The sequence below is a fragment of the Oryza sativa genome, chromosome 1 (assembly GCF_034140825.1).
Source record: "Oryza sativa Japonica Group chromosome 1, ASM3414082v1".
Lineage (NCBI taxonomy): Eukaryota > Viridiplantae > Streptophyta > Magnoliopsida > Poales > Poaceae > Oryza > Oryza sativa.
This window is the reverse complement of record NC_089035.1, coordinates 1,153,197-1,175,728: the sequence shown is the minus strand read 5'-3', so window position 1 is coordinate 1,175,728 and position 22,532 is coordinate 1,153,197. Positions and strand designations below refer to the sequence as shown.

At 43.2% G+C, this 22,532-nt stretch overlaps 4 protein-coding genes across 4 annotated transcripts; 3 read left to right on the top strand and 1 right to left on the bottom strand.

Moving 5' to 3' along the window:
• Positions 1–80: 80 nt before the first annotated feature.
• Positions 81–2,739, bottom strand: LOC9268813 (fruit protein pKIWI502). The gene is made up of 5 exons (XM_015785471.3): positions 2,152–2,739; positions 1,564–1,663; positions 1,396–1,491; positions 1,233–1,313; positions 81–689 (listed from the first exon to the last, which is right to left on the bottom strand). The coding sequence occupies exons 1-5, from the start codon at positions 2,625–2,627 to the stop codon at positions 627–629; spliced, it is 816 nt and encodes a 271-aa protein (XP_015640957.1). The 5' UTR covers positions 2,628–2,739; the 3' UTR covers positions 81–626.
• Positions 2,740–3,859: 1,120 nt separating this feature from the next.
• LOC4326035 (uncharacterized) lies at positions 3,860–8,346 on the top strand. The gene is made up of 4 exons (XM_015767855.2): positions 3,860–4,162; positions 4,295–4,477; positions 4,607–4,666; positions 7,841–8,346. The coding sequence occupies exons 1-4, from the start codon at positions 3,929–3,931 to the stop codon at positions 8,126–8,128; spliced, it is 765 nt and encodes a 254-aa protein (XP_015623341.1). The 5' UTR covers positions 3,860–3,928; the 3' UTR covers positions 8,129–8,346.
• Positions 8,347–10,048: 1,702 nt separating this feature from the next.
• Positions 10,049–13,169, top strand: LOC4326034 (uncharacterized). The gene is made up of 8 exons (XM_015765752.2): positions 10,049–10,251; positions 10,374–10,517; positions 10,612–10,724; positions 11,420–11,512; positions 11,667–11,769; positions 11,846–11,920; positions 12,303–12,398; positions 12,813–13,169. Exons 1-8 carry the CDS (start codon positions 10,141–10,143, stop codon positions 12,870–12,872), a joined length of 795 nt encoding a protein of 264 aa, XP_015621238.1. The 5' UTR covers positions 10,049–10,140; the 3' UTR covers positions 12,873–13,169.
• A 176-nt stretch (positions 13,170–13,345) lies between these two features.
• Positions 13,346–22,532, top strand: LOC4326033 (leucine--tRNA ligase, chloroplastic/mitochondrial). The gene is given in 21 exon segments (XM_015765751.3): positions 13,346–13,740; positions 13,971–14,115; positions 14,214–14,270; positions 14,745–14,864; positions 15,072–15,176; positions 15,319–15,542; positions 15,633–15,699; positions 15,778–15,932; positions 16,425–16,686; positions 16,775–16,969; positions 17,223–17,302; positions 19,093–19,155; positions 19,239–19,320; positions 19,704–19,781; positions 19,866–19,967; positions 20,057–20,229; positions 20,299–20,476; positions 20,936–21,013; positions 21,887–22,018; positions 22,178–22,384; positions 22,386–22,532. Coding segments are annotated over 21 exon segments (2,859 nt in total). The 5' UTR covers positions 13,346–13,411; the 3' UTR covers positions 22,413–22,532.

The window sequence follows — 22,532 nt, the reverse complement described above, 5'->3', positions numbered from 1 at the left end:
GTTGCATGCATATAAATTTATGTATGATCGAAAAGAACATTACTCTTTATTTTGTTGATAGTGGGAAGAACAGTTGTATATACATACAAACAAACGCATCTCAAATCAATTCAAAACTGATCCTGTTATAGCCTTCTAATACACAAATTATTATTTTTTTTGCGGGGAAATAATACACAAATTATAACTGAAGACAAATTATAACTGAAGGCAAATACATGAGGCCACTCATCTCTACCTCTTTTATAAGGCAAATACATGAGGCCACTCATCTCTACCCCTTTTATTGAGCTAGCTTTTGTAATTTGGAGTATATCAACACCTTCCAAGGGGGTATTGTTTCAGGAGGTACAAAACTGTATGAACTAGGGCCTTTCGGTTCAAATGCGAAAATGCCCACCAAGTGTTGATATTGATACATCAGGCTGGCAAAATCCAGATTACAGCGCAGCATGTTGCATCGTGCAGGAAAATTGGAAAAAGAAGCCCCTATATGTAAGTAGTACAAAACTGTTTCTCTGTTGCGAGTTTCCATCGCGCTTGCTGTAAAGAATAATCACTGTAATGAGTAATAAGGATACAACATCTAGAAGGCTGATAATTGTGTTCTAGTGGGCTAGGGGCAGTCAGAAGTTTGTTAAGATTCTATCTTTTGGCACACCGTCAGCAACAAGTGCTCTAGTAATTTCCTGCAACATATCAATATAGATGAAAATCAGAATGAATGTACACAACAAAGTCACTCAACACACGCCCACCCCTGGCGATTACGGATTACCACAGAAACTATCAGGCCATGAAGATAAATTGGCCATAGTTATTCTGCAGTTAAATGCAAATCTTAGCGGTACAGTAACTTGTTGCTCTCTGGCGCAAACTAGTAAGGTAGATAATTCATTCATCTCCTCAGATTGAGCATTAGCTACAAAGCAATTCCACACTGGTGTCTGTATTTTATATGACAGTTTCATATGAGGAAATGTAAACCATGTTCCAGTATATCAGGAAAAGGCATATTGTTGGAGAGTATTAGTGGTTGAAGCCTTTAAGGCTATGCTTTTATGTATAGATGGTCAATAGAAGAGAATAATTCAGAATCAAAATTGCATAAAGCATTGAAACACTTGGACAAAAAAAAATCATAACACATTTAATGTATGACACGGTCTGAGGGTTGTATCAAGTCAACAACTTCAGCATATCAAAGAAAACAGAAGGAAATGTAATCATACCTCAGACATCTGTTTATGTCCACACAAAATTGCCCCCATGGATGAAGGATTTACAACCTTCTTCATCCTTGAAAAAGCATTCTGCTAAATGCAGAACCAGCTATAAGAATACAACAACGAACAAACAGGTAAAAATAACCGAGATGCAAAATGATAACAGTACCTGGACATAGCCTCGCTCGCCGGTCCATTGATCATCAGGTCTTGAGAGAACAGGTATAATTTTGATTCCACTGGATTCCCAATTAGTGAATCTCTCCTGTCAGAGTAGGGTCTTGAGATATATACAGAAGTGAACTTACGAGTTGCACACATAAGACTTGACATTTACCTGATATGCCATCCTCTGAAGATTTCTAACCCCATAAAAGAGCTTTACATCAATGTTCTCATTTTCGCCAAAACCTGACTCGATGAGTGACCGAATTGGACTGCAATAACATACGTAGAACAAATAATGTGATCAGGATTACACACTTCAATGCAATAACATTCGAATGTCTTGTATACATATATTTTTCCTGTGTAATTGGTACGATAGAGAGGGTAGTCATGATTTCTTATAAACAGGGTTGATTTGTGCTTTGTAAGCAAGAGCGCAGATTATGAAACCAATTAGGCAAAGCTACCGATGCGGAAAATGAAATCAAGGCCATCAAAGATACAGCTTTTGGCATGTGGCAGCATAAAACAGACATGCATTCTGCAGCTATTCAGCAACTAAATCATCTGAAATGCAAATGCATACGGTAGGGACTATCATTTCTATCATCTATAAATCTATTGAAATCGACTTGCACAGATTCTAATTAGCCATTACATCTCACAAGGGCATCTATAATCGGTTTAGGTCACTAGTGTGAGCGAATTTTGACGAGGATTTGAGGAAGCCCTTGTCGCAGAGGAGCATGTAGGTTACCTGATCCCGGATCCGGTGGCGAAGACGAGGACATCGCGCGCGTCAGCGATCCTGCCGACCTCGAATCCGCGGCCGACGACGCTGCCGCCGACGTGGACGAGGTCGCCGGGGCGCAGGTCGCAGAGGCACGCGGAGGGGGTGCCGGGGAGTCGCTTAACGAGGAAATCGAAGGAGGTCGCGAGGCCCGGCGCGGGAGGGGAGGAGGAGATGGCGAGGAAGATCGGGTAGGGCGCGGCGGGGAGGCGGAAGGGGAGGAACTGGCCGGCGGCGACGTGGGAGGCGAGGAGGTCGGCGCGGGAGGAGAGGTCGAGGGAGACGTGGAAGAGGGACGCGTCGGCGGTGGCCGCGCCGACGGAGGCGACCGGCGCCGTGGTCCACTCGGTCGGGGTCGGCGGCGCCGCCGCGAGGGCGGCGGCGGTAGAGAGGTGGTGCGGGCGGAGGTGGTGGAGGCGGCGCGGCGCCGACCGGAGGAGCATGTGGAGGAGGAGGTCGCCGGGCGCGGCGAGGAGGAGAGGTGGCGGTGGCGGGATCTCGTCGGGCTCCGGGGAGGTAGGAGGAGACTGAATTGTACACGCTCTCTTCTTCTTTGGAGAAATTTTTTTTTTCTTTTCTTTCTCCTCTCTTTTTTTTTCTTCTTCTTCAGAAAGAAAAGAAGGTGCATCCCAGAATTAGAAAACGAAACAGCAGGGAAGCTGTAATCTGATTGTGTTTATTGTTTTGTCTAGCTATAATAAATAAATAACTAGAGGAAAGAAATTATAAGCGCATTCAAAAAGAAAAGTTGAGATGAATAACAATATCAGCTCATATCATAATTGTGTTTGGGGTTTCCTTCACCTTGATAGTAAGGATGAAAGAGTGCTAACGTAAAACGAAGGATGGTACTTATTACAATTTGCGTAGGTACTAATTCATCATATACGTTAAAAACTCTAAAGCAAATGCAAATATATCCTGGTCTCCGATGTCGACCTTATCGCTGTAATAACTGTATGGCGTGGTCATTTTAAAGTCATCGTGAGATTAGATCATAGGCAGTCTTTCTTTTCTTTCTTTTTTTTATTCCCTCTCCCCCATTTCTTTTTGGTTTTGCACATAAATTATTTCTTTTAATACAAAGATGAGCAATCATGTTGCTTATTAAAAAAAGTGAAGATATCATCATAATATGTAGATGAATAAAAATTAAACATAATCACAATCACAGGTTGTTCAATTATTTCCATACATTTGAAAAATTATGAGATTATTAGATTATAGACTTTACGCCATCTTTTTTATCATCAAAAAACTCCTTATATAAACAAGAAAGCAACATCCTATCGTCAGGGTAAAATAAGCACATCCTATCTTATACAGGTTGAGGAAAAATGAACTAACATACAAACTACCACTACACTTCAATTAAGATTTTTTTTTTGAACGAAGAGGATATTTTAATTTTTCAACCTGCTATGGAGCAAAGTAAAATTTGTCCATGTGTTAGATATAACCACAGTAGAAATTTCATAGAAACCATATAAATTCTATAAATTCCTGGTTTTTTTCCCAGTGCCGATCAAGTTGCTAGAATGATTTCATGAATTTGTTTGCATAACTAAACTGACTTGTCTTCAACATGCTAATCCTGGTTTCAGAATGAGAGTGACCAAGTGGCAGGTGGTGGCCACTGGGCGAGCTAACCCTGTCCACGTCTGCTCGTCGCCATGGCCTCTCGTTCCTTCCCCAGCACTGCAGCCACACACACCTGCGACTGCGAGCTCCCCGTCTCTCGCCAATGGCGGCGTTGTCGTCTGCCTCCTTGCTCCCTCCTCCTTCCACCTTCGTCCCCGTCCTCTCGCCACTCCGCAAGCCGCCGCCCCAGCACCTCGCCATCCGCGGCTCCCCCCACCGCCGTCGCGGCCGCCGCCTCTCGCTCGCCGCTTCCTCCGCCGCCTCACCGGACTTAGAGAAGGAGCCCTCGCAATCGCCCTCGCCCTCGCCGCAGGAGAAATCCCCTGGTGATCTGTCGGTGAGTATCCCTTTGCAAAGATCCCCATCTCTTTTTTTTTTCCTTTTTTTTTCTTTCCCATCAATTTCTCTTCCTAGTGATTGGTGAAAGAGTAAAAATGGTTTGGTTTTTTTTGATGTGGATTTAGCGTAGGCCGTGGCGGAGAGCGTGAAGGTGCTGAAGGAGGCGGCCAAGACGAGGAAGGTGCCGTCGCCGGAGTTGCTCGCGGCATTGGCCAAGATCAAGAAGGCAAAGCTCGACACATCCACCTTCTTCGAGACCCTCGGTGGGACACAGTCCCCGGGCAGGACATGGATGCTCATCTTCACTGCTAAGGTCACCAACATGCGCCTCATTGCTCGCGAGAGGAGCAGCCATTTTGGTGTTTCTGAAAGAAAATGGAAAAAATCGTGCTTGGTTGCTTAGTTGGTGGTGAAACTGAAAGAACTGAAAATGTCTTTGCAGGGTCGGCTGGAGAAAGGACAGTACTTCCCAGTGACCGCAGTCCAGCGCTTTGATGCTGCAGTAAGCTCTCTTCGTTACTTGCCATGATAATAGAATCTTTATGCTTTAGCAGCCCAGTTGCCACTTTGTTGGGGCTGAACCAAATCACTTCATGTGCAAACTACAATTCATCGACCGGCAAACATATTTCACACAATCAACCCCTCATCTTGCCATAAACTTTGAGTATAGTTTCAACTAGCAAATCAGCAACGAAACAACAATAAACACATGCATACAAGACACGGTGATTTACGTTGAAAAACCTCCTCGGTGTGAGGAGGAAAAAACCACAGGACCAACGGTTCACTCCAAGCTTCCACTATAATCAACAATTGGTACAAATGGAGTCTTCTACATCTAGAGACACATCACAACATCAACTATAACATCAAGTTACACACTTGGCATCATCAACATCAACCATCAAAGTTAACAAGAGGTATATCAACAAACAAGCAGAGAAATAGAAGATTCTGTCTTGTTCGGTTCTCAGCTGAGATCTTCCAAACCACAGATGCAAATTGCACAAAACTTGACAGAAATGATGGTCTGAGTCCCTTCAAAGTTATCCAAAAAACAGCCCAATCGGACACCATTTGATCCCTCAAACTGACATTCTACCAACTGCTAGCTCCAAACTACAACTCCTAGCTCTAAACTCCCACTCCAATGGGAGCTGGCTCCTGTGGGATTGGAGACCAGTTGAAAAGTGTTTGGCTAGTATTCAGCTCCAGATCTGAAATTAAAAAAAAATGGAAAAAAAACAATCCCTTATCTCTCGTGAATCCCTAGGTTGCCGTCCCGTGTGCGTCGCCGGTCGCGGGCCGCGCACCGTCCCCCACGCGCCACCCACCGCCGCCGCGTCGTCCCCGCACGCGCCGTCAGCCGTGCGCCTCCAAGCCGTGAGCTGTCGACCCCGCCGCCTGTGCGCCTGTCGTGGGAGAGGTGAGGGTTACAGGAGGGAGAGAGAGAGAGGGGTGAGGAGGTGAGTTTGGTGTGGTTCAGTGGTATTTTTGTGTAAATATGTTAAAAAATTAGATGGTAGTGGGTCTATTAGGTTGGAGTGGAGCTGTGGAGCAGCAAAAACCCAACTCCACCCTCGTAGTTCATTTTTTAGGAGTAGCTCTGCTAACTCCACTCCCAAAAATGGAGGATCTGAACCGTTTGGCACAGTTCCGGTTCCAGGTAAGTTGGAGTTGGAAGCTAGAGCTGTGCCAAACGGGGCCTTCTTCTCCACTCTCCTCTCCCTCTCTTGTGTTTTGCTGGTTCATTCACTTTCTCAATGGATGCTGCTCTCACATCTCAATGTAGGCTAGGGTTTTTCTTCCCATCATAAAGGATGAGACAATCTCCATCATTGATCAACACATGAATCATGGCTCACATTTGTTGGACTTTTAGGCTACAATGGACTGAGAACAAAGGCTCCATAAGGAGGGAAATTTGGCCCAACAAACTCCCCCTCCCGACATCATGAAGCACCTCACTACCTTCCGAAAGTCATTGAGCCTTTGCTCTCAGCCCATTGCAGCTCAAAAGTCCAACAAATACGAGCCATTGATTCATGTGTTGATCAATGGTAGAGATTGCCTCATCCTTTGTGATGGAAAGAAAAACCCTAGCCTCCATTGAGAGAGGTGAGAGCAGAAGCCATTGAGAGAGGTGAAAGAACCAGCAAAAGAGGGAGATGAGAGTGGAGAAAAAGAGTTGCAGTTTGTTCAAGTTGGGGGGGCTCTTACCCAATCTTCATCAAGTCAGCGATTGAAGGCTCAAACGTGGTTGGATTGGCACCAAACTTGGTGAGTTTGTTCCTCACTTTGAGCACTTCAATCTGATCAGTTTGTGTGAGGATTGGTTGAGTAGAGCACCGGATTTGAGTGGTGGTTTGTCAGCTTGAGTTACTGCAGTTACAACTCTAGTACCACTTTGTTGGGGCTGAACCAAATCACTTCATGTGCAAACTACAATTCACCAACTGGCAAACATATTTCACACAATCAATCCCTCATCTTGCCATGAATTTCGAGGATAGTTTCAACTAGCAAATCAGTCGCGGAACAACAATAAACACATGCACACAAGACATGGTGATTTACGTGGAAAAACATACTCGGTGTGAGGAGTAAAAACCACGAGACCAACAGTCCACTCCAAGCTTCCACCATAATCAACAATGGGTACATATGGAGTCTTCTCTAGAACATCTAGAGGCACATCACAACAGCAGCTATAACATCAAGTTACACATTTGGCATCATCAACATCAACCATCAAAGCTAACAAGAGATATATCAACAAATAAGCAAAGAAATAGCGGATTATGTCCTTTTCGGTTCTCAGATGAGATCTCCCAAACCACAGATGCAAATTGCACTAAACTTGGCAAAAATGATGGTCTATGAGTCCCTTCCAAGATATCCAAAAAAAAAACAGCCCAATCGGACACCGTTTGATCCCTCAAACTAACATTCTACCAACTGTTGTGCAAGCTGTAACTGCAGTAACTCGAGCTGACAAACCACCACTCAAATCCGGTGCTCTACTCAACCAATCCTCACACAAACTAATCAAATTAAAGTGCTTAAAGTGAGGAACAAACTCACCAAGTTTGGTGCTAATCCAACCACGTTTGAGCCTCCAATCGCTGACTTGATGAAGATCGGGTAAGAGCCCCAAGCTGAACAAACTGCCACTCTTATTCTCCACTCTCCTCTCCCTCTCTTGTGTTTTGTTGGTTCTTTCACTTCCTCAATGGCTGCTGCTCTAACCTCTCTTAATGGAGGCTACGGTTTTTCTTCCCATCACAAAGGATGAGGCAATCTCCACCATTAATCAACACATGAATCAATGGCTCACATTTGTTGGACTTTTGGGCTGCAATGGGCTGAGAGCAAAGGCTCCATGTGGAGGGAAATTTGGCCCAACACCATGCACGAACCTGACAGCACAGATGTTGTAGTTTAATGTTTTTACTGCTTACTGTTTCCTGAACACTGCAAGAAACCCCCTTTGTAAACCATCTTCTGTGATACTACCGTGGTAACTATTTGATACTGATAAAGACAGGGAACCGACAAACTTAACCTGAATTTGCTGCAAAAGGCTTCATTGTTCTTGAAATTTGCAAATGTTTGCTACTGTTATCTGCTATATACTGTGTGTTATTCATCCACATCTCCTGAACCTGTACAGGGAAAGAGGATTGAGAATGGCGTGTATTTGGGGCCTGTTGGGTCCTTAACCTTTGAGGGGAGGCTGTCATGGAAGAAGAAGATACTCGCATTCATCTTCGAGCGGGTTCGCATAAAGGTCGGCCCTTTCGGCCCCCTCGAAATCAGCCTCGGAGGTGGCAATGATGGTAGGGAGCCGAGCACAAAGGACCCTTTCTTTGTGTGGTTCTATGTTGATGAGGAAATCGCTGTGGCACAAGGCAGAGGAGGGGGAGTGGCTTACTGGTGCAGATGTAAGCGTGTTCCATGAACTCTGAAGATTCAGTTCAGTCATCATTCCAGGATGTTCAGTTCAGTTTATGTATAGATAATTTTTCATCTTCTACATGTGTAAAAAAACGAAGTATTGAAAATGATACCAGTTCGATGATGTCTGCCTGTACCTGTAAATTGTGTTGGTATAGAATGCCAAACGATTGAGCATAGATGCAAAGCATATGGAGTATATTATGAGATAATTGACCATCATCCCCTTGTGATTACTGAACCCGGCGGCTTTCACAGATTTTCCTGGAAGCATGGAAGTCTAATGCCTTTCTCTGGAACCATCGAAGATCATGTGATGGCAGTGCTGATTGTTGCATAATACTGTAGTAGTGAAATAGTAGTGAGGGCTGCTACCCCACGGTATTCCGTTGCTCCTAGCAGTCACGGGATAACTAAAATCCCGAGAGATTTAATACGCATCATCAATTTCGTGGGGAGGCCCACGCTATCCTGCGATTCCACCTTATCCAATCCTCCCTGGTATCTTGGATAAGGTACCGAGGTGGTACCTGGTACACTGGTATCGACCGATACCTGGTACACCCTGGTATCGACTGAAACCCGGTACCCTGGGTATCGAGCTGATACCTAGGTATCAGGCCTTGGTACCTAGGTATCAGGTCTTGGTACCTAGGTATCGACTGATACCCCTAGGTATCGACTGATACCTGGTACCCTGGGTATCGAGCTGATACCTAGTTATCAGGGCTTGGTACCTAGGTATCAGGCTTTGGTACCTGGGTATTGACTGATACCTGGTACCCTGGGTATCGAGCTGATACCTAGGTATCAGGCCTTGGTACCTGGGTATCAGCGTGATATCCCAAGAGAGAGGAGGAGGAGGAGGAGTCGCGGGTTAGGGAAGTCGAGCAGCGGGGCGGCGGCGGAGGAAGAGGAAGAGGAGGCGATAGATCTGGTGCCTACCTTGTGCCATTCCGTCGCTCGTCGTCGTGCCTCGCTCCAAACCGCCGAACCCGTGGCTCCATCGACACCGCCTAGAGCAGCTCCTCGTCGCTCATGTTGTGCCAAGCGCTCGCCCCCGGTGGCCGCGTCCACCGCTCTCCGACCGTAGGAGGCGCCAGCGCCGCCAAGGAGGAGGAGGCGGCAGCGGCAAGGAAGCTACCGACAAGAACGACGAAGAGGAGGAGCGCCTTGAGGAGCTTGATGGGGAGGCTTCTCGATGGCGGCCGTCGCCCGTGGTGGTCGGGAGCTCCGCTGGCTGTCGTCTAGGTCGTTCGCGGGGGCTGGTGGTGACGGCGCCGCCGTCGTTGTCGTCGCCGTCGTTGCCGCCGCCATCGTCGCCGTCGTTGCCGCCGTCGCTGTCGTCGTCGTTGCTGCCGTCGTCGTCACCGTCGTCGCCGCCTCCGTGCTCATGGGTGGTAGTTACAGAGAGAGGGATCGAGTGGAGGGGAAAAGAGAGAGAGAGAGAGTGAGTGGAGGGGAAGAGACTGGAAGAGGGGAACAGGAGATAAGGCAGTAGTACTATTCCGTCTCCACGGAATACCATACGATAGATTTTCTGATTAGTACTAGATATGAGTAACACGCAGATAACATGTCTGAAAACAACAAGTATAGTAGTGCTTTTGTTACATTTGTTAAATTTAAGGGGTAAAAAGCATCCAACTTTTTGAGCAGATGATCGAAGGTTATTGGAAGCAGTTAGCTCCTGGAAACTTCGTATGGAATTATATACGGTTTCCACAGCTGCCGGCTTACTTCTACTTCCTTGTCTTCTTCTGAAAACCTTTGCAAAGATCACTATAATTTTGGTCAAATTCAACTATATGCTGGGACATTCTAATTTTTTTAACCGAATACTACCTTTTCTTTTCGATCCGCGTATTTGAATTGACTTGTAGCATATGAGGCTATAAATATGCATCTCATTTCATTTCATCTCACCCAAGGTTGTTCCAAAAATTTGGGAGTTCGAACTTCGAACGACTCGGCGCTCCATTCTGCCCACCGGCGGTGATCTCCACCCCCGCGGAGATGGGAACGGAGGCCGCAGCTCCGGCGAGGGCCATGGGCCCCACCAAGCTCGCGTACTTCGATGACATGTGGGCCCTCAGCTCCACCGCCACCGTCGTCTCCCTCCTCCAGGTTCCCCTCTCCTCTCCTCAGGATCTTGCCCCATCCATGTGCACGAACAAGCGGCCGTACTGTAGAGCGCGCGCAAAACCCTAGAGCCTGACTAGACTAAGCCCCTGGTGTCTCGTCGGCAGGAGGAGGGGGGCCGGCGAGCGGTGTTGGTGGACTCCACCGTCTTCTACCCGCAGGGCGGCGGCCAGCCGGCCGACACCGGCGTCATCTCCGCTGGCGGCGGCACCAGGTTCATCGTCGATGATGTGCGGATGAAGGATGGAGTGGTGAGAACCGAGAACTCGAAAAGGATACAAGCTTGCTGAGGATGTTGGATTTATTTTTTTTAGGCTAATTGAGTATTTGTGCTGGTAAATCAAGGTTTTCCACTATGGGAGATTTGAGGATGCTGGAGATGGATGCAATTCCGGGTTCAGTGAAGGGCAGAGCGTTAGCTTGGAAGTCGATGCGGAACGCCGCAACTTAAATTCCAGGTGTGCACGGTGTAAACTTGTATTGAGACGCCAAGAAATTTTACTGAAATCGTCAAGCTTGAAGTCTATAACTCCATATCAACCAAACTACATCTTCTTATTTATTCATACTGTCGCGGTTAATTAATTGCTGGCATGATAACTATCACATGATTTTAGTGACTTGGATATGAATTTCCATTAGGATGCTATGTTGGGATGATGTTGTATGAGCAATACCTCTTGGAAGAAGTTTGCGTTAATCATCATCGTTTCATCATGTTTTATTTGCTATGTGCATTTCCTTTCAAAAAAAATAATTGCTATGTGCATTTGCAGACCTATTAGCTTCTTGTTGAATCGTCGTGCTGAACCTGTGATGTTTGCTTGAAATCGTCAAGCTTGAAGTCTATAACTCCATATCAACCAAACTACATCTTCTCATTTATTCATACTGTCGCTGTTAATTAATTGCTGGCATGATAACTATTGCATGATTTTAGTGACTTGGATATGAATTTCCATTAGGATGCTATGTTGGGATGATGTTGTATCAGCAATACCTCATGGAAGAAGTTTGCGTTAATCATCATCGTTTCATCATGTTTTATTTGCTATGTGCATTTCCTTTCAAAAAAAATAATTGCTATGTGCATTTGCAGACCTATTAGCTTCTTGTTGAATCGTCGTGCTGAACCTGTGATGTTTGCTTGCAGGCTTCATTCTGCAGGGCATTTGATAGACATCTGCATGAGCAATATTGGCTTATCACATTTCGACCCTGGGAAAGGACATCATTTCCCTGATGGGTATGGTTGCTTGTTTTGGATGCTTTATTCTGTTGCTCCATAACAACAATTGATTACTCTTGGCCTTTGCGTCCAACTTATCATGTGTTCTCAAACTAATTTGGTTGTAGTTAGATTATTGTGTGCACAATTAAGTGTTCTTTGTTCACTGCAGACCTTTCGTTGAGTATAAAGGAGTCATTCCACCAGATCAGTTGCAGGATAAGAAAAACGAGTTGGAAAAAGAAGCAAATGAGTTAATTACTAAAGGAGCAAAAGTAAGACACACGAAGCTGTTCTTGTTGAAGTTTATAATGTTTATCTTGTGACTTCAATTTTTTACACTTGATGCAGGTATTAGCTTATATTTTACCTTATGAGGAGGCAGCTCAATTGTGTGGAGGTGCTCTGCCTAGCTACATTTCAAAAGTTAGTCCTATGTTCCTTTTTTCAGAAGCATTTGTTTTGGACTTTTGGTTGTACTAATTATAAATTCGCTCAAAATCATGGTTAGTTTTTGTATATTCTAATGGATTCTCCATAGTTATTCCAGTTTACTTTCCTCGCAACAGTTGCAGAAACATTTCCTTAAATGTGGAGTGTTGAGTTCGTCCTATATGTGAACCCATCATGAACTATCATAGAAACTGTCTGAAATAACGAAATGATAGTGTGATACTATTAAGTTCCAATTCTTTTTCTTTATATCATAAATTCTGAGTAGTGTTATGAATCATGTCACCTTTATTTTTGTTTCTAATTTATTTCATGAATTATTATAATTGTTTGTGGCCTAATGTTTTTGTTTCAGGATAGCACCCCTCGCATTGTGAAATTTGGTGATTATCCTGGTGGCCCTTGTGGTGGTACACATGTTGCCGATATCTCTATCATCAACAACATAAAGGTAATGCTTATTGATGGTGTATATTTCGGTGCTATTTTTCACTGGTTGGATTTTCTCAGAGTTTTACAAAATTCCTGAAGGCTTAATCACAAATCATAAAGCAGTGAAAAATGGTAATCAATCATGATTATCAGTTTGAAACCATCCAGCACAAAGACTGGAACAGTTTAGTGGCATCTGTGCATTCAGATGTATTTAATTAGTACTACCTTTTTTTTTTTTTTTTTTTTGCATATTGCTAGTTGATGCATGAATCGATGATCTTCGTGTCCATTCATCTGTCCTTAATTTGTTTTCTGCAAACCATTACTTTGGTGCTGCCTTTCTATGGCAGATGACTGAATATTTGTGATTTGTACCTTGCCCTTATATAAACCTTGGATTTGGAGATTGATCTAATTTGCAATGTTTCAGGTCACAAACATAAGAGTCAAGAAAGGCCTCACCAAAGTCTCCTACAGTGTCAGTCTATGATTCTTTTTACCCATGCATTTGGCACCTGGAATTTGTCAGAGGAGTGAAGAGGCAAACATTCAGTGAAATCAGAAGGCTGATACCAAATGATTTTTTTAAAAAATCTATGTTTAGACAAAGAGTAATTACATGTAATATTTTGGAAAGCACTGTTAGTTCTATGCTAAATTTCGTGTCACATCACTATATGTAACTTCCTGTACCACCATGGACTATATGTGTCTTTTTCCTGAATTATATCCAGGAAATTGTACTAGATTAGATTTGCTGGTTTAATCTTCAGATTGTTGTTCTGAATTGATCAGTCTTCGATGACAGATTTTTTTTTGTGTGAATTTAGCAGAAGAAAAAGAAGAAGAGAAAAACACTTGTAAGTAAAATCGGTCTAATTTATAATTTTCATCCTAATTATTTGGAAAAGGGAACGAAATTCCGAAACCTTATCCTAAACTCGTCTTCTTCTTCCACCTCCCGCTTATATTTGGCTACGCCCCAACCTCCCCATCACGACTCCTCTCCCTCCTCCGCTCCCAACCCCGATGGCGGTAGCGATGATGCAGACGCCGCTCCAGCTCCGGCTGCAGCCGCGGCCCCCGGCCGTTGTTGCTGCCCGCCACCGCCGCCGCCTGCAAAGCGGGTTCCCGCCGCCGAATCCGCGGCGAGGTGGTGGGTGGTGCCGCTGCTGCGCGAACGCCGACGCCGGGAAGGCGCAGGCGCAGGCGAGGAGGGCGTACCCGTACGACGAGATCGAGCCGAGGTGGCAGAGGCACTGGGAGGAGCACCGCACGTTCCGCACCCCGGACATCGGCCACGGCCTCGACACCTCCAAGCCCAAGTGCTACATCCTCGACATGTTCCCCTACCCCAGGTTTGCTGCTTCACTTGCTTCAGCTTACTATGCTTTCTGTGCTGCTACATTGGCTCTGCAATGGTGTAATCGGGTTAAGCTTGATCTGAGACCATGTAGTGCGAAACTTGGATAGTTGGATTACTTCTTACTTGGATCAATTAGATGCATAAACTCATCGAAAATTGTATGATTGGATTAGATACATGCTGTTCGTTGTACATGATTGTGCAATTTTTTTTTTTGTGCAGTGGAGCTGGGCTGCATGTTGGGCATCCCCTTGGGTACACGGCAACTGACATCCTGTCGAGGTTCAAGCGCATGCAAGGCTTCAATGTGTTGCATCCGATGGGATGGGATGCATTTGGTCTTCCTGCGGAGCAGTATGCTATCGAGGTTTTTACTCTTTCTTGTGGGACTTGGTCATTTAGCCTATTCTTCTTTATAGCGTGCTGATGCGTTGCTATGATCTGACCGATTTACATTTTGCACAGACGGGAACCCACCCTAAGATTACCACTGAACGGAACATCAATCGATTCCGCTCACAGGTGTCATATTTATATTTTGAAACCTTTTTAATTGATGTCACGGTAGCAAGTAAACTGAAGCCATCATGCTTTCATTTTTGGTTAGCAATTACATATGTTACTACTGTATTTTGGTGGTAGTTTTTCACTAGGTTGCGTTAAAAAAATAGAGCATGTTTGCTGCATTTAGCTTCTGCTACTGAGTTCCTAATGCTTTATCAGTTCATCCATATTGCAAAGGTGGAGTAATACTAATCAACCATAAAATGCAGGTTATATGATGTAAAATAATTAGGTAAATCATACATTCTGATGCTTGCTTTGATTGACCATACTGATTAATTCTCATCAGGAATACCCATAGTTCATAGCCTGAGAGCCTAATGCAGTGCTGAAGAAATACTTGATTTGCATCAGTAGCTTAGTTTGCCACTAATTTGCTCCTTCATTGATTACCAATCGTTTATTTGGAGCATATGCTTTCTGGTGTTGCAGCTCAAATCGTTAGGTTTTTCATATGACTGGGATCGTGAAATTTCCACAACGGAACCGACTTACTACAAATGGACACAATGGATTTTCCTTCAACTACTGAAAAGAGGACTGGCCTATCAGGTTAATGCTACTAGTATCCTTGCTTGTCCAATTTTTTGAATTGCAAACATGTCATGTTTATTGTTTGATACATTTCCTGTTTCGCATCTCCTTTATTTGAACTGATCATCTGCTCTGTACCATTCATTTTAGGATTCTGTTATGTTCTTAGTGTTGTATTTGTGGTTTTCAATGATTTTTAGGCTGGCATTGCTATCTTACAATCAGGCTGAGGTACCGGTTAATTGGTGCCCTGCTCTTGGAACTGTTCTGGCGAATGAAGAAGTAATAGATGGTGTCAGTGAACGTGGTGGTCATCCTGTTATACGAAAGGTATGTTTTAGAATCTGCACTATATTGTCAGTTTAGCCTTTTCTTCCATCTATACTCTTTCGTGTCAAAGTACCTGTTGCTAAGAACCTGTATGGAAAATAAAGTATACCACTGTGATCGATTTTTATATTTTGTTGTATAGCCAATGCGCCAGTGGATGCTGAGGATTACATCTTATGCTGATCGACTTCTTGAAGATTTGGATGAACTTGATTGGCCTGAGAGCATCAAAGAAATGCAAAGAAACTGGATAGGGAGATCAGAAGGCGCTGAGCTTGAATTCTCAGCTGTGGACAAGGAAGGGCACGATCTAGGTGCTAATTTGTTAGTTTACACAACAAGACCTGACACAATTTTTGGTGCAACGTGTGTATTCTGGATCCTTTCTTTAATTTGCACAAAATTATTAGTCTTCTCTTAGATGGTCAATGTTAAATTACACCTTTTCTGTTGCAGATATGTTGTTCTGGCACCCGAGCATTCTCTATTGTCATCTCTAATTTCTGAGGAACAACGTGTACATGTATGTTTTTTTGGTCCCTTTTCTCACCATTACCATTATCATGTTTAGAAGCATAATATAGACTAACTGGAAAAGCAGGTAGAGGAATACATAGAACTCACAGCAAGAAAGAGTGAACTGGAAAGAACTGATCTTCAGAAGGAAAAAACTGGAGTTTTTAGTGGTTCTTATGCTAAGAACCCAGCAACTGGGGAGATAGTTCCAATATGGGTGGCAGATTATGTTTTAGGAAGGTTTGTCAAAACATCTTTGCCTCCTGTGTACCCAGAAGTTACATTGTGCATCATCATCTTCATCTTCGAAACAAAAATGATGCTATTAACTCTACACTGTAGGTTGCCAGAGGGCATGGTAATTCAACATCTTAAAATAAATACACACTTTATGCTACTTACTGTAATGTTAAACAGAACAGTCTGAATGTGGAGCTGTCACATACATTCTCTGCTTTAGGTTCTCAATGAAGATTATTTTGATTTTCCTTGTTATGATTAGTATATATTTTTTAAACCATTTCTTCATTTGGAAGTTGGAATTTGCTTTTATTCAGATGCATGTGAAGGGGTCTGGCAGAGTTGTTTTTCATGACTCATGGAAATTGACCACTGAATTGCGGGGTGTTATCCCACACTCGCAGTAAATTTAACAATTATCTGAGGAAATGAAAAACCTACTTTTATACTTGTTAGTTTTGCATGCTCTAAATTTTAAATGCTACCTTGCAGCTATGGCACTGGGGCTATCATGGCTGTGCCTGCACATGACTCACGTGACCATGAATTTGCCTTGAAATATAAACTTCCAATCATTAAGGTTGTAAGTCCACTCAATGGCAATTGTGACTCTGAGGAGGCATATGCAGATGATGGTATCATGATAAACTCATCCAGTTCTTCATCTGGATTAAATATTGATGGTATGCTTTCCAAGGATGCTGCTTTGAAAGTTACTGAATGGGTAGAGGCTAATGGCTTTGGAAAGAAAAAGGTGCATTCTTTATCCCACTTCATCATGTAACAGCCTTCTTCATGCTACTTCTTTCACTATAAAATAATTAAGCAAACCCAACTATCAGGTGAACTACAAGCTTCGAGATTGGCTCTTTGCTAGACAGCGTTATTGGGGTGAACCTTTCCCTGTGATTTACCGTGATGATACCAATGAAATGCTGCCCCTTCAAGAAAACCAGTTGCCTTTAACTCTTCCTGAATTGGATGATTTCACTCCAACTGGTACTGGAGAGCCTCCTCTGACCAAGGCAACAGATTGGGTATGTGTTGTTAGCAGTTTGGTACTAACAATTTGTTGCTTCTTTTGTAATGACTGAGAACACTCCTAGTCAGTATGTTTCTATCAATCATATCGGAATTGAATGATGAGATCTAATTTAAACTACTACCTGTTAGTATATTTATATTTATATGTTCGGCAAAGTTGGCATGGAGATGTGTTTTGAGGTTTTAGTCCCCCTTACTTTTGCTTATACATAGCAAATCTATTAAAAGGTTTTGCTGCCTTTTTAGGTTAAAACCGTAGAACCTTTGTCTGGGAAGCCTGCTAGAAGGGAAACAAGCACCATGCCACAATGGGCTGGATCATGCTGGTAACTTATTCATGACACAATTTCAATAATTTTATAACAATTTACATAATTGACTCCAAATAGACTGCGTCTATCAATGTTTGTTTTAACTAGCAAAATGCCCGTGCTTCACTACGGGTAAAGGAACTGTTAAATTCTATAAAGTACACCGTTAACATGTATATAATAATGTTCCAAGATAGGTAAATTATTTATTGCGCTAATGATAATCAAGATGGATAAAAATATTCCTGCTTAGCTCGCATCGTGAAAGAAAAAAAGATAAAATTGAATTAGAACATATTAAATTCTAATTAAATGAAATATAAATTTTCTGTAATATTTGGGTATTTTTTAAGTAGGTAGGTATATAATTAAATTAATTTATAAGTAAAGTAAGTGTGAGAAATAAAATGTTATGGTTGGATTTAATTTTTATTAAATTTTCTATATCATTAATTACACTCATTGAAATTTTCTTGGAATTTACGTAGCTTAATTGCTAATTTTGATAATACAAACATCATTTAAGTATTTATTTAAATAAAAATCTAAATAAAAATTCTTTTATCTCTATGGGCCTTTTTCGGCCCACTTTCTTCTTCAGCCTACAAGTGACCAAAGTCTAATTTATATCCCTATACTCTTCCTCTCGCTTGCTAGACTGTTGGCCCGCGTGCGGCCCAAGTGGTGCGGCCCAAACCCTTGATCGATCTCAGCTGTTCATTTTGATGGACGGCTCAGATAATTTTGAAATGGATGAAACCCTAACCCTAACCCTCCCCCTCCCCCTCCACCTAGCCGAGCCGGCCGCCTCCCCCGCCCCCAACACCGGCTCTCCCCCTCCCCTCCCCTCCGGCGGCCCCCTCCCCCCCAGCCGAGCCGGCCGCCTCCCTCGCCCCTGACGCCGCCTCTCCCCCTCCTCTCCCCACCGGCGCCGCTTCCTCTCCTCTCCCCACCGGCGCCGCTTCCTCTCCCCTCCCCTCCGGCGGTGCCGCTCCCTCTCCCCCTCTCCCTTCCGTCCCACCGGCACGGCGCGGGCGACGGCGGGGTGCGGCGGCGATGGTGGACCGCTCCCTCTCCCTCTCGTCGGCATGGCGCGGGCGACGGCGGGGGGGAAATTTAACTATTTGCCACTCTTGTGACATGGCAATTAACGATTTGCCACGCTCTGTCAATGACACGTGGGCCCTCATGTGTCTATGACATGTGGGCCTAGTGGCAAATCGTTAAGGACCATTCGTAAGAGTGGCAAATAGTTAAAAGCCCCACGGCGGGGTGCGGGGTATGGCGCGGGCGACGGCGACGGCGGGGTGCGGGGTGCGGGGTGTGGGCGGCACGGCGATGGCGGGGTGCGGCGGAGACGGCGGAGATGGCCGTCCCTCCCTCCCCCTCTCCCTCTCCCCGTCGGCCTCGACGGCGCCCTCTCAACGGCGGCGCCGACGGCGTTGGCTTCGTCCGAGGGTGGATCCGTCGGCGGTGGCGGCCACCGCGGGCGGATCTGGCAGCGGCGCTCCCTCCGCCGCCTCTCTTCTCCCTCCGGCGGCGGTGGAGGCGTCGGCGGCCGCCGATTTTTTTTTTTTTTTTTTTTGCAATTTTTTTTCCATGGCTATTGCTAACCGAATCGGATTGTGTATGGACGAAAAACGGACGAAAATTAGATGTGACGACCGGAAAAATACGAATATTTATATTAGTTATAGATATATCAATTGCTAACGCTATCGCACTCGAAAATCTTTATTGCCATGTTGAAATATGCTCTTAAATTTACAAGTGGCTTCTAAACCCTAACATTTCAATGTTTTCAGGTATTATTTGAGATTTATGGATCCTCAAAATGCCAGTATGTTGGTTGACAAGGCAAAAGAGAGGTGCTCCTTCTTTCATATGACCTCAGTAAGGGATATCATGTATTCTGTTACTTATTCTTTTCCCTTTTTTTGGCATCATGCAGTTATTGGGGCCCAGTTGACATCTATGTTGGTGGTGCTGAACATTCTGTCTTGCATTTGCTTTATGCAAGATTTTGGCATAAGGTTCTGACTTCTCTTTTTCCATGGACAAATATCTGCTCTTTGATAATTCTATCGGATGCTACTAGCAAGTTTTTGACGTGCAAATATATACAAACCATTTAGTTTATCTTGTTGATCGTGTCTGTTTGTTCAATTGTATTAGATTTTGCTGCTTTAATATGATTTTTTTCCCGAGGGGACTGACTTATTCTTAAGAAATCCGGGTACAGGCGGTTACTTTCTCGTTTGCATTGTTTTTTTTTCTTTTGAGTAAACTTATTTGCATTTGTTTTTCCTCCCAGCTTATGCCATTAATTTGTTTTTATTTCTGTACTCTGTAGCATGCAAATCTACTGGTTCCTTTTGGCATTCCTTATCTTCAAACTAACTGATTTCTATGTTAGGTTCTTTATGATATTGGCGTAGTTTCCACTAAAGAGCCCTTCAAGTGCCTGATAAATCAAGGATTGATTCTAGGAGAAGTAGGTGAAACTAATTACCTCCAAAAGTTGCCCATGTTCGTTACTATCTTGTGCATGTGTTCCTAACAGGTAATATCATAACAGGTTGAATATACTGCATATAGAGACAATAAAGGGAGATGGGTTTCTGCAGATTCCAACTCAAGTTTGATTGATTGCTACCAAGAAAAAGTACCTGCAGATAAGGTGGGCTCTGGTACATTTATAACTTTATTCAATTGGCATGATAAAAGTTTTTTAGTTTGATTTTTTTTCTTTCTTCTATGTTTTTAAAGGTCACAAAAGTTGGAGATCATTATGTACTGAAGGATGATGCAAACATACGTCTAAACGCTCGTGCTTATAAAATGAGTAAAAGTCGAGGAAATGTCATCAACCCAGATGACGTGGTTTCAGAATATGGTGCTGATTCTCTCCGCTTATATGAAATGTTCATGGGACCACTGAGGTATGCATCCATATTACAGATGAAGTTACAGCCATTTTAGAAAGCTGACAGAATATCTGATGTACACAGAGATTCAAAAACATGGAGCACTGGTGGAATTGAAGGTGTGCATAGATTTCTAGGAAGGACATGGAGACTCGTAGTTGGTACACCATTACCAGATGGATCATATGGAGTTGGAACTACGGTTACTGATGAGGAACCAACCTTGGATCAGCTCCGAGTTCTTCACAAATGCATTGCAAGAGTACGTCACAGTTGACAGCATGATCACATAACATCTTTTCACTAATTCACTCTGAAATGAAAGCCATTCAAAATTTTAGGTTTACTAGCAGTTTGGTTTGGAAATTTGTACAGTTTTACCAAGTTCCCGGCACATAATTCCTATACATGACATGCCCTTTGGGGAATATAAATTCTATTAATTAATTTTACAGCCTGTGCCACCATTTCAATTATTTTTGTACCTTTTATGCTTCCAATATTGAGATGGATTAGTTGTAATGGTACTTTGCAACTGTTCCCCTATCAGTTACCCTGTGAAAAGCTTTGCCTATGTACTGACTATTTCAAGATTGTATCATCACACAATTCTCAGGGTCTCCTTACTGCTAAACATGATTATGCACTGATAATTTTTTTCCTGTAGTTGTGCTGATGTGATTGGTGATTGATGACTATAATGTATTGTTATGTTTTATAGGTCACAGAGGAAATTCAAGAAACAAGATTTAACACTGCAATTTCTGCAATGATGGAATTTGTGAATGCTGCATACAAGGTAACCTTAAGTAATGTTTACATGCATAGTTTCATACTTTTAAATGAAGTTGTTGCCGTCATTTATATAATTTTATTGCATATCCATTTTGTAGTTGCCTACACATTATCTATTTAAGTTCCATGCCAGATGACTTTGCTATTAAATAACCAGCATAATGTTTTGTATACACTGTTCCCATATGAACATAAGTTTAAAAAATGTGTCTGCTTTGTTAAAATTCAAGTTATTTGCCTGGAATTTCCAAAATATTTTGCTCGGATTATTTTACCGTATGTCTCCATTGTTATATCATCGCTAGTCAATGATTAGGTTGTATTCAGGAGGCAAGGTTCCCAACTGACACGGAAAACGAAGCACACGATTATGGTGAGATTAATTAAGTACTAACCTAAAAAAACTTGAAAAATGGATTAATATGATTTTTAAAGCAACTTTCATATAGAAAACTTTTGCAAAAAATACACTATTTAGCATTTTCAAAAGCGTGCGCGCGGAAAACGAGGGAAATGAGTTGGGAAAGAGGGGAAAAGAATACAGCCTAAGGCAGGAATATGGAGCTGGTGTTTGTACTGCAGTTATTCAAATCCAAGCAAGCTTATATATGTGCTTTCGTGCAGCAAGGCTTAAAATGTGCTTAAGAACTTTTGTGCCTGTACTTCTTCATTTTCTGCTTAGCACTTGGTAAATTGGCACAGAACCTCTTGCAATTTATAAACCTGATGTCAGTAAAACCCAATAGGATGTCTTGAGTATTCAAATTGAAGTGCAAAAGAATGGAAGATGAGATCAGTTTAACATGGCATTGGCAACAAAACCTGTACTCTGGTAGACGTGTTTTTTTACTTCTCTCATTGTGCTTTCTTCTTACAGTGGGACACCCAACCAAAGTCAGTTATTGAATCCTTTATTCTGTTGCTTTCGCCTTTTGCACCACACATGGCTGAGGAGCTTTGGTTTCGCCTTGGGAACTCAAGATCATTGGCCCACGAGCAATTTCCAGAGGTAACCCTAAACATTCCATGCTTCTGCACATCAGCCAGAAAGTGTGCAAACCTTCCATGGTGTTCTACATGTCTGATATTAAAAGTTCTACCTATGGGTATGATATAAACTTTTCCATGGATTACCATAAATTTTAGCGAATTTTTTCTTTTCTGTCAGGGAAAAAGTGAGTACTTGAAAGAATCAAAGCTCGTGCTTCCAGTGCAAATCAATGGGAAGACCAGGGGTACAATTCTTGTCGACAAAGAGTGCTCTGAGGATGATGCATTCCAAATAGCAGCCTCCGACGAGAAACTCTCCAAATATTTGACTGGGAAGGGCATCAGGAAGAGAATTTATGTGCCTGGAAGGATTCTTAATGTTATACCTAGATAAACAGAAGGCAAGGACCTGATTATCGATCCAGCGTTGCCATCGATCTTCGTTGAAGGCCTGGCTGAGTAGTTGTAGGTATTATTGAGACATTAGAAATGTGTAAATTTCCATTCTTTTGTAGCATTTGTAGTTGTTGGCA

What these genes read in the sequence shown, in the direction of transcription:
- LOC9268813 (XM_015785471.3), bottom strand. Translation starts at nt 2,627, where the DNA reads ATGCTCCTCCGGTCGGCGCCGCGCCGCCTCCACCACCTCCGCCCGCAC. An exon ending in TTCAGAGGATGGCATATCAG is followed by an intron (nt 1,492 to 1,563) that starts GTAAATGTCAAG and finishes CTACTCTGACAG; the next exon opens with GAGAGATTCACTAATTGGGA. An exon ending in GACATAAACAGATGTCTGAG is followed by an intron (nt 690 to 1,232) that starts GTATGATTACAT and finishes GATATGTTGCAG; the next exon opens with GAAATTACTAGAGCACTTGT.
- LOC4326034 (XM_015765752.2), top strand. Translation starts at nt 10,141, where the DNA reads ATGGGAACGGAGGCCGCAGCTCCGGCGAGGGCCATGGGCCCCACCAAG. An exon ending in TGCCTAGCTACATTTCAAAA is followed by an intron (nt 11,921 to 12,302) that starts GTTAGTCCTATG and finishes TTTTTGTTTCAG; the next exon opens with GATAGCACCCCTCGCATTGT. An exon ending in CTATCATCAACAACATAAAG is followed by an intron (nt 12,399 to 12,812) that starts GTAATGCTTATT and finishes GCAATGTTTCAG; the next exon opens with GTCACAAACATAAGAGTCAA.
- LOC4326035 (XM_015767855.2), top strand. Translation starts at nt 3,929, where the DNA reads ATGGCGGCGTTGTCGTCTGCCTCCTTGCTCCCTCCTCCTTCCACCTTC. An exon ending in TGCTCATCTTCACTGCTAAG is followed by an intron (nt 4,478 to 4,606) that starts GTCACCAACATG and finishes ATGTCTTTGCAG; the next exon opens with GGTCGGCTGGAGAAAGGACA. An exon ending in TCCAGCGCTTTGATGCTGCA is followed by an intron (nt 4,667 to 7,840) that starts GTAAGCTCTCTT and finishes GAACCTGTACAG; the next exon opens with GGAAAGAGGATTGAGAATGG.